Genomic DNA, 11,465 nt, shown 5'->3' on the forward strand with positions numbered 1-11,465 from the left:
GTTCTAATTATTATTTTCGGCGTCTTTTTAATTTTTTGATCTATTGTCGCACTTAAATCGTTCTGTTCGGTTCAAATAAATAAGACCCGGCTAGGCGGCTACATGTAAATTGAAAGTTAATTCACCTCTGAACGCTGAATTACATGCTCATAATGTTTAATTGAATCAAATCAAATCGCTCGAAACGTCGTTTTCTGCGAATAAATCGAATTTCAATGCAAAACGGGACGCAACCAGCGCAGGCCGAAGGAAATTTCAATTCAGCCACCCTCAACGACCTCCTTCGTATAATAAAATCATTAATCGTTACTTCTGTTCCAGTTAATTAATTATCTTGCCGTAATTACTTTTTTCGTGTAATTAAAAGAGTAGAATTCTCCTGTCTTTGTCCCGTCGTGATTTCATTTTCCATTAATTTTTCTTTCGACTCCCTCCAATTTGCGTCGTGACGCGCTACATGGTAGTTACCCCTTCTGATTATGCCTTATGTACCAACCTAATGAACAGAAATAATGAAATCAATACAATTGCCTTAACAAAAGCTTTTATTACACTTTTATAAGAAATACTAAAGGTTTTGTTAAATAGACGCAAACTTAATAGCATAATCGAAACTAGTTTGTCTTAGACGAGAATACTTATAGACTAGTTAATACTTTATTTAATTAGTTTGCTGTTCCAAAGTTTAAAGTTTAACAAGTTACAATAATAATTACGTTAGAAACGCAAATTTGTGTGGCTTCAATCTTTTTGCAAAGTCATCAAAGTTGACCTAAAATACTTAAAATAAAATTTTAAAAACGCTTTAAAGTACCTATCACAGTTTTACTACTTGGCCCATAATTAATGGTTGTATATCATGAACATGATGATTAAGCATACAATATATTTTTATGAGACTTTTTGATGGAACTAGTAGAATGCTCTATCTATCTTTTGTCACATGATAATCGATACAATCGTATCCCTACTGTAATATTAACTCTTTTTTACCTTAAGTTATTTACAAGATCATGTCCCTGGCGCCTGTGCGGCCATACGAGTATTTGAATGATAAACAATAAACATGAATTTAAAACTTAGGCCAAGTCGGAAGATTACACTTTCATATAGTCAGACGTCAGTACAGTCACATGATTAAATATGTTTACGATAATCATTATGCTGATGTGTTCAACGTCTTCAGTGTTGAGGCACTATTATGTGTTCAAAATGCTTCAATGTATATTTCGACGATAGGTACCTTAAGTTTTTTCCTATTCAGTTGCTTATATCCAATATTAGGCCCCACACTAGCATATTTTGAGCGTCGGCGTCTAGTCAGAGCTATGGAAAATGGTGGAAGGATGGAAACGCTGCGCAGTTTCGTCCACGTTGCGTCGAGCAGCAGCCATAGAGTTGACCAGACGCCGACGCTCGGGAGGCGCTAAAGTGGGGTCTCTTAAAGATCAATAGTTCGACAATGGAACATATTTTAGAAGTATTTTGTTAGTATATTGGCTGGAGAACAAGCGTGCGGCTCTCTTGTCACTTTATAAACTAATTGTTGTTTCCCAGCCCTGGGAGATGTTTCACTGGATATGACAAATCTAACATATTATTTGTTGCCGTCCCCAGTGCCCTGGCTTCGCAGATGCTAGCAGCTCAGCTGTCGTCACAGCAACAAAACATGTACGTGTTTTGTTTTTTTACCCCTACACTCTCGTATCTCCAAAATCATCCTCATCAGAACTTTATTATCATTACGCTTACTTCCCGATGTTCGGTGTAGATAATTTCGGAGATACTTACAAGCATTAAGCACGCTTCGAGTACGGACCAGTCCACATGTAGAATGTCTTAAAATCAAAATGTTTCAACGCTGTTTAATGTAATCTTATCTCGATCGTCGATCCATGCATTCGTGAATGTATGCCGCATATAATTATATGTAATTACCGGTCTCGTTTGGACGTTTTTCTTTTTCCTTTTCACACGTACCGTATTTGCATACATGTAATTACAGAAAGGCGCCATGCATCATACGCCCGACTCTTTCATTTTGATGTTAAGACAAACGGGTTGTACATTAAGGAACTGGCTACCAGACCATGTCGACCCGATTCCTACATGACTAATCGCTATGAGAAATTTAACACTTCTATTATTGTTCATCTCATCAGTTCTAATCTAGCATGATGTATTATTTCATTACTCTTATTTTTTTAATATTCATTTTGCGCAATTCAAAGCCAGGGCATTGGCATACGTTACCTTTCGTTTCTAATTGAATTCCTTGTTTTATTGTTGCCGAGTTCTGTATTAATCAAACTGATTACCCCGGGCCTAAATTGGCTATTGTTTTTTGTTTTCTCTCTATACTAGTTAACGATGTCAATGTCCTGTTCGCCATGTTAGTTAGAGCTAGTCCGGGAGTCGCTTTCCGCCATTAGTTTTCCGTGCGGGTGCGAGTAAAAATCTAACATTAAATTTATGTTCGATACAGATTTGAGAAATTGGATATAACACCAAAAAGTGCGCAGAAAATCAAACCGGTGCTCGAACGTTGGATGAAGGAAGCTGAAGAGAGGTAAATATTGTTTGAGATATGGTGTGCCGTGAACGTGATATTTGGCCCGTAACGCTTAGCAAATTGTGAAAGACATTTCTCAAATCTGGACTAACTACCGCTTTACCGGCTAGGCTTTGTTTCGTTCTTACTAATAAGTTTGTTTCTTTTACTAACCTAAATTAGGAACGTAGTATGTATAAGTAATAATTATTTAAAGAGAACGGCTAATAGATGTTTGGCTATTAAACGTACATTATTCGGTACCTTGAGTTTTCGGTGACTGGTGTTTAGGCAGTAGCAACTTATGTTTCTGATTTCGGCGACTGAGTTGTAAGATGAGTTTCAACTTTAAGTCTATCCATTTAAAGTTGATTTTCACTTTGCGATACGAAATGGTCCTTATAAATATTTATTTAATATTTATTAAGCATTTAAAAAATGGAAACTAATATATGTACCTAATTATGGTCTTTATTTTTGAATAAATTACTAATCACATATGTAAAGTAACTGTAGTTATTTCAGCAGCAGCTTTCCTTGCTTTTTGCACGTAACGTACCTAATCTATCTATAAGTATATATCATAGTTGTTCTTACTTTGTTAATTATTACGTAAGAGTATTACCGTAGCCTAATCTTTTCAACAATTAAGTTGTAAAAGTCAGATATACTCCTATTCAGAATCCAAACCGTCCTTTATTTTTGTCAATTACGAGTCATTCTCGCAGGGAAAATTTAAAAACGGCCAAGTGCGAGTCGGACTCGCACACGGAGGGTTCCGCACCATCAACAAAAAATAGAGCAAAACAAGCAAATAAACGGTCACCCATCCAAGTACTGACCCCGCCCGACGTTGCTTAACTTAGGTCAAAAATCACATTTGTTGTATGGGAGCCCCACTTAAATCTTTATTTTATTCTGTTTTTAGTATTTGTTGTTATAGCGGCAACAGAAATACATCATCTGTGAAAATTTCAACTGTCTAGCTATCACGGTTTGTGAGATACAGCCTGGTGACAGACGGACGGACGGACGGACGGACGGACAGCGGAGTCTTAGTAATAGGGTCCCGTTTATACCCTTTGGGTACGGAACCCTAAAAACAGACCTTTTTTTCATTGATAACCGAAATTTTTTGGTTGTTAGTTGTCATGATTCCCTCCGAAGCTGCTTTCATCAAGGAAGGCTTTGCATCAAGAATCAAAAAGTTGAACTAAAGTAGTGATAGTCTGCATAAAATGATTGGTACAGGACAAAACAATAAAATCGTTTGCTGGCACTTCAAACTTGATCAAACTACGAATCCTCAACTCAGTAAAAAGTCAGACACAAACACAACTCGGCATTCCTGCAGAGCTTTCTCCATTTTTTTTGTTTCTTCAGCAGCTTAACATTTATCCATTAAAATGCATTATACCCATTCAACGGGACAGGTTTACATTGCAAATCTTGCGATGAATTCACAATCGTCCGTCGCTTGGTGGTAATTTTTAACGAGAGACACCTTTAACGATCCTTGACTTAATATTGGGTTGGCTCATTATTTTTAAGAATCTATTGTTGATGGATAACGATGGAAACGGAACGCAAAAACTATTCGAATCCGTCTGGCATACATAAGTCGGGTATTATTACTCCCGTGTTCCCGATTTCTTCTTGATTTATTTGCGGCTTCTTAAATAGCACTAAATTCTGATGTGTTGTCTTAAAGTTTCCAGTATTGCGTAATTTCCACATTGAAACATTTCGGAAACATATTTTTGTATGAAAGTTTCCGAGAAAATTTCTATCTTTTATGAAAGTTTCTACAAATTGCACACCTGCAGCTTTTAGGATTTATAAAATAAATCTAGATCTAGTTTTTTTTGCCGGTTTCTTTTCCACCTCGAAGCTTTCTCTGTAGGTACCATCAGAGGGTCTAGCCAAGATGACAATCGTTGACAGAAAACGCCAATCGAAACTTAAATAATGTACTGAAATAGTCGATCATGTAGCATCTGTCGAATGCTGAAAAGTCTCGTGATATATTTTTTTCTTTTCATCTTCCTAGACCCCCAGCTCCCACAATTTGTAGGTACAACCACCATAAGATCAAAGGTTCCTATAATATTTTAAAATTGCAATATTTTGTTACTTTTATGCAAACATTTACTTTCAGTGTGAAAAAAGAAGACAAAACAACACACGGCTTCATTAGTTCCGTAGAGTAACTCAAGTATCACGATGCTACATAAAAAACCTGAAAATCTAGGCCAAGACCTAATCTCTTTGAGAGAATCGAGTAGGACGCTCATGAGATACTTATAAAAATAAACTTCCAAGTAAAAAGTGTCCTTATATAGCACTTGCTAACTATGTACCTAAATAAACCGCCATATTGTGACAATAAATATGAATTTACTAGTGACTTTTGTTTACATAGTTAGCAAGTTCCATAGAATGACACTTTAGGAACAGAGACGATATAGGTTCAATAAAAATATAGTATGTAGGTACGTAGGTATATTTAAAAACTGCACGTTTCAGTTTCATTCATAACTTAAGATTATATTAACATAACGCAATCAAAATATTCTCGTTTGTCTTCTTTTAATGTCGTTGTATCTTGTCGAAATAATCAACACCATTCTATATTTTCAAGTAGGTATATGCATATACAGAGTGGCCCGAAAATACGTTGACAAAATGTTAAAAGAATATTTTTCTTACTAACCTAAACATCTTTTACAAAATGTTATTAAAAATTAAAAGAACAATTGTTTAACTAAAACAAATCTTCAAAACGCTCTCCGTTAGCTTTGATACGCAAACACAAACGTTTCATAAAATTGTCAACAATATTCCCGTAGTAAACGTATTTCTGGGCTACTCTGTGCCTGACGACATAATTATGGTAGCCAGGTAGTCAAATTGAAATTAATTCGACTGCCTTTTTTTAAAGCTATATTAACGATATACAATTTGATTAATAAGCGTTAATATACATTTGCATAAAGATTTTATGACTTGTTAATTTTAGAAATTAAAAAAAAATCTGGTAGTGCCGGGGTGGCCTAAGAGTTCAAGGCGTTAGCGCGGATTGCTAAAGACGCCGGTTCGTATCCGGTCTTCACCACTGGAGGGCTTCGTCACTTTCTTTAATATATGACATCTATTTCAGTTTATAAAAAATATCAATTTCAAACTTTTTTCGTAATCTTTGCATTATTGTTTGTCATGTTATTCGGCCCACCTTGTATAGGTACATACATACATGCTATACAGTCTATACAGAGCTGATGATAGATAATTTTCTGAATCGAGAACCATAAGGAACGAATGGAAATAATGAACCTTGCTCTGGTTTCATAATGCCTCGCTATTTGAATGCTGCTACATAAATAATGAGATGTCTATTAAGTAGTAAGGTGAAGGATTGTATGAATTCTTTATGGACGTAATAGACGGTTTATTATATTGAAATAAATGGGGATTTCTTTCTTGTCAGTGATTGTGGTGATTGGTTGGTATTGAATATTAACTGCATGTTTTATAGTAATGCACGCATGTTATTCTAATACTTAAAATAGTTGTATAATATTAGGTTTACTTAAAATAACTAGGATTAAGTACATGCAAATCTTTTAGGTACAGAGGGGCCCAAAAATAAGTTTACATTTTTTTACTGCGGTATATTTTTTGATAAGTTTAACAAACTTTTGTGTTGATGTGTCAAAGTTAAACGATGAGAGATAATACATTTTGTTTTAATAAAATATTCCTAAAAAAAATTATCGACGTATTTTGGGGCCACTCTGTATGTTTAGAAAACTCTTAGAAAGTATTTTTTCTGTGGCCTTACGTAAGCTATTCAAATCTATGGAAAATACTTTACTTACAATTAATTTGGCAGCAAAATGTTTCGGATCATCGCGATAATGGGAACAATTGTTTAAAAGATTCTGAGTAAATGCGGTAATACTACAACCATAGAGAAATATAGTAAGACTATTAATTTCAGTGTCTACATCTAGCATCGAGTAGCGGAACTATCAGTACTGCTACTTGACAATAGATGTAGCACCGACCGGAAAGTCTTATCTCAACAGCATAAGACTTTCCGGTCGGTGCTACATCTATTGTCAAGTAGCAGTACTGATAGTTCCGCTACTCGATGCTAGATGCTAATAGTCTTTTTGGTACTAAAACTGATGTATGGAGTGAGCACTCTATGTATTTTTTTCTCTATACTACAACTAAACTTTTATACATGACAATTTCAGGTATGCAACCGGGCAGAACCATCTGACTGATTTCATCGGTATGGAGCCAAGCAAGAAGCGTAAACGACGGACCTCATTCACACCACAAGCTTTGGAACTGCTGAACGCGCACTTCGAGAGGAACACGCATCCGTCTGGTAGGTTCATTTTTAGGGCTCCGTACCCAAAGGGTAAAAACGGGACCCTATACTAAGACTCCACTGTCCGTCAGTCTGTCACCAGGCTGTATCTCATGAACCGTGATGGCTAGACAGTTGAAATTTTGCAGCAACAACTGAATTGTTTTGCAGCATTTTAATTACACCATAAAAATAAATGAATTTAAATCTGTGGTTACAAAAATCTAAGATTATTGGGTCACAAGTCACAATTGACAGGAATATACTCGCATACATTCAGATCTGAATTCAGTCATGTCTGCGGTGCCCTTAAGAAATGCCGGCGCCAGAAAATGCAATGACATAATTATACTTGGTCAACCAGATCTTGTCAGTAGAAACAGGGCGGCAAATTTGAAAAATGTAGGCGCGAAGGGATATCGTCCCAAAGAAAATTTGAATTTCACGCCTTTTTTTACTGACAAGATTTGGTTGACCAGCTATACATATAAGTAATGAAGTTTATTTTTAAACTGTTATGACCTGGACGCGAGTCCTTTAAGCCAATAAGTATTGAAGAAAGGAAGACTTTTTATACTTGGTCAACCAGATCTTGACAGTAGAAAAAGGCGGCAAATTTGAAAAATGTAGGCGAGAAGGGATATCGTCCCATAGAAAATTTGAATTTCGCGCCTTTTTTTACTGACAAGATTTGGTTGACCAGCTATACATTTCCTTATTTCTGCTTTTTTTTCAGGTACAGAAATAACCGGCCTAGCACACCAACTGGGCTACGAACGCGAAGTCATTAGAATATGGTTCTGCAACAAACGCCAAGCTCTCAAAAACACCGTTAGAATGATGTCAAAAGGAATGGTCTAAATCAAACTACAACACCCATTTTAAAGATCTACTCACGGTGCGTCCAAACCGAGCTAATTTTTCCCGCCAAAGTAAATTTCAACACCTTTTATTCCAATACATTGAGTGTCAAAAACGCAACTCCAATGTTATTTATGTCTCACCAGCGGCCAAGAATAAGGAAGGTTTACTATCTATATGTTTTAATAATTAGTTCAGTGTGGACGCACTATTAACTGGCTGGTAAACGACATAGACTACCACATTTTTGAAGTTGTTTAAAAATTTCAAAAATGGCGCGAATAGTCTATTTCCTTGAACCACAGACACTAGAGAAGTTAGTGATGGGATACAGATTATCGATGATTTTATGACAATTTTACTGCATTTAGTTTATGATCTGTTTAAAAAAATGTCTATTATGTTGACATGCATGTTGCATTTATTATGAGCATTGTCATATTTTTCTTTACTCCGGTTCAAACTAAATACCGCTTGTAAGATAACAAGAGTTTTCTTTCACACTTTTTTCACCACACAACGTCATTCCAACCCACCTATACTATGTTCCTTTGCTAGATATTCTAAACTGTCGTAAATCTTTATTAAAACAAAGTAGAAATGTAGAAAAAATTATGTTATCGCACCATTTTATCTTACATTTCAATCAAAGAAATGTTTGTACGAAAACTCACAGGAATTTCGCTCTAAAAATAAATTCAATATGGATAGGATTTTTGATAAAATGTAAAATTAAAACAAATTTCGACTGAAATATTTGTCTCGGCGTAGTTTTAACCATAAATGGAGTATTGTAGAATAGGCATAGGTGTCTAGTACAAAATCATTACCTAATATCGGGTTCCTGATAAAGCCATTTTTTGCTAAATTATACAAAGCTTGCGTATCAGAACTATGCTATGAGGGTGAATGTCCCTAAATCCAGTAAAAATGTTCTGTAAGCGCTTGAACTGCGGTTCACGTGCATCTTAATTTGATGTTCAAGAACAGGGCAGCATTTTTATGTAGCAAAATATTGCATTTTGTAAATAAGTACAATTTAAAATCTCGATACTTGATAAAGTAGATGATAAATTAATTTATTGAAATACTCTGAGTTGTTCCGTTCTACTTAGCGAATGTTGCACTTTACAAGTTTTAGTAATAATCGATATTATGAAAGTACGTAGATTTAAATAATTATGTCGTCTGTCTTAGTGGCCTACTCAGATTTTTTTATCTAGTAGGTTTTTGTTGATAGATAGGATATAAAACGATATGTAAGTACATTATAGTTATAAATACGTCGGCGTAAATGTAAATATCGTTTGTGTTTTTGTTTCGTATAATGTATTATTAATTTTAAGTTAAAGAGTAATTTAGCTTTGAACGATAATTTGTATGAATTGACAAGTTGGATTTTTGTGGCCACATTAACAATTGATTGTTTCACATATTAAAATATTTTAATTGATCACTTTGTCGTGCATGTTTCATTATAAATACACGTAACAGGGGGTCTGTCAATATCTATATGTTATGTGCATATTATTTTGGGTAGATATTAGTTACAAAAAAAAAACTATAAAATTGCCTCGCATTTGGGAATGTAGATTTTGAAGTACATTATTATATTCAAAGATTTTCAAAAAATGGTCGTTATTACAATGTTTTATAAGTGTTTGTGCCCGAAAAGTATGCACAAATTATTATAGTCTGGTCAAGCTTTTCATTTTGGTAACTTGCGACTCTTTTTAATCGACTCCATAGATAAAAATAACAAACTGCGGTTACTATTTGAATTAAAAATTTAATAATTATACTACGCAACGTACAGAAAACTGTTACCATTTCAATACAGAATTATTTACGTTTTAGTGACATCTTGATTTGGCACACAAGATTAATTTTCAAGAAAATTCGTATTACTTAGAGTGGCAAGTGTAAATAACTTAGTTTTCAACTAAGACCTACTGTTAACTGTATTACAGATAGAATAAGATGTAATTTAACGTATGTTAATGACCAATGAAAACCAACTTGTGATCATTAATATTTGTACTGTTACCTACTACTTTAAACAAGAGTCGTTAAAAAATAATATTATAATAAAATTGAACATATTTTTCGGCTGTTGAAAAATTGTAAATACAATATTAAGGATAATAAAAACTATTTGGATTAATATTTAGGAACAAAGGGAAAAATATTATCAAAATTTATATTTTCAAAAATTATTACAAGTGCAAAAAGTGTATTTAAAAAAGGGATGTTTGGCCATAATCAAAATTTTACACGGAACGGATTTTTTATCGACTTAAGCACAACACTCCACACACACAAGCAGTAAGGTACACAGTGACTCAAAATTGTGCGGTGCGAGTTTGAACCTTATATACTTAAGCTGGAATCAGGTTTTTCGTCACCATTCATAATATGATAATATAATACAATGCTCTAGATGACTTTAGTAGTAATTTAAATACCTAATCGGAAAACAGTTTAGTAAACGTGCTAACGAAGAAAGTAGATAATACAAAGCAACGAAAATCCTGATCCCCATCAAACATTAGTGTAATAGAGAAGGCATTTAGGATGCTAAGTACAAAGGATAATTTAACTATTAAACTGCTAGTCCCGTTATGAATAAAATAATTAAATCTTAATTGTTACTGGGCAAATTCGCATCGCACCGGTTTTCATAATTCGCATGTAACTTGTAAACAATATAATAGTCTAAATACATAAAGTCTACACATAACTCAGCTGTAACACATATTCAAACCAAACTGTAACAATATGTAATAGTGTATTAATTTTTTCTTCCTGTAATGGTACCGAACGAATGACTATGGCTGCTGGTTTATGAAGAAAAGCAGAATAAAGGCAGATAACTGTTTGAAATAATTGTTTTATTGCTTTCCTCTCTCACCTCAACCATTTTTCCTTACACTCATATTGGGGGCACGATGCGAATATTAGACATGATTTCGATTTTTAAAACATCTATGTATGCATGAGTAAAGAATTGTTAATTACGAAGTTATTGATTGAGTGGATCTCATTGATTATTATTCTGTCATTAAATAAATGAATAAATAATTGTTTTTGAGTTAATTTAAGTAACTAAAAAGGTAGGTACTTTATAAAAAGGTCTGTTAAAAAAAAATCCTGCGATTTTCGTGTTCCGTCCGCATTCCTGACAAATGGCCAAAATTCCTGACATGTCCCTACAACTACCCGCTGTCTGTCTGTATGTATGTATGCTTAGATCTTGATGCGGTTTTTTTAATAGATAGAGCGATTCAAGAGTAAGATTTATACATATATAGTTTGTTAACCCGTGCGAAGCCGGGGTGGGTCGTTATACATATTCGCATTTAATAAGGACAGGGCTATAACCGCGAAAATTAAGTTCGCAAATTGCGGGCATTTTTCTCTGTCACTCCAATTACGCCTTTGTTGGAGTAAAACAAAAAGAACCTCGCAATTTGCGGTTTTCGCGGTAGCCCCTCAGACCATAAGGCCAAGAACGCACCACGATTTTTTGTCGCGCGATTATTTTGTCGCAGAAATGCAACGTATGTGTTTATATGCCAGTGCGCGCACATGCGACAAGAAAATATGTATTACAGCGCGATTTTAAAATCGCGTCGCACGATTTAAAATCGTGGTGCGCGCTTGGCCTAACTC

The 11,465-nt window shown here is 34.6% G+C and overlaps 1 protein-coding gene across 5 annotated transcripts in view; it reads left to right on the plus strand.

Moving 5' to 3' along the window:
- LOC134652814 (POU domain, class 6, transcription factor 2) overlaps positions 1–7,968 on the plus strand; it is a 202,918-nt gene extending 194,950 nt beyond the window's left edge. Inside the window, exons 10-13 of one of the 5 annotated variants that reach the window (XM_063507987.1) lie at positions 1,618–1,671; positions 2,486–2,569; positions 6,814–6,950; positions 7,669–7,967. In XM_063507987.1, coding sequence (XP_063364057.1) covers positions 1,618–1,671; positions 2,486–2,569; positions 6,814–6,950; positions 7,669–7,793 — 400 coding nt within the window. In that variant the 3' untranslated portion in view covers positions 7,794–7,967. Of the gene's footprint in view, positions 1–1,617; positions 1,672–2,485; positions 2,570–6,813; positions 6,951–7,668 lie in introns of all 5 variants that reach the window. The other 4 variants (XM_063507991.1, XM_063507988.1, XM_063507989.1 and 1 more) reach the window with 4 other exon arrangements.
- Positions 7,969–11,465: the final 3,497 nt, after the last annotated feature.

Source organism: Cydia amplana, chromosome 12 (genome assembly GCF_948474715.1).
Source record: "Cydia amplana chromosome 12, ilCydAmpl1.1, whole genome shotgun sequence".
Lineage (NCBI taxonomy): Eukaryota > Metazoa > Arthropoda > Insecta > Lepidoptera > Tortricidae > Cydia > Cydia amplana.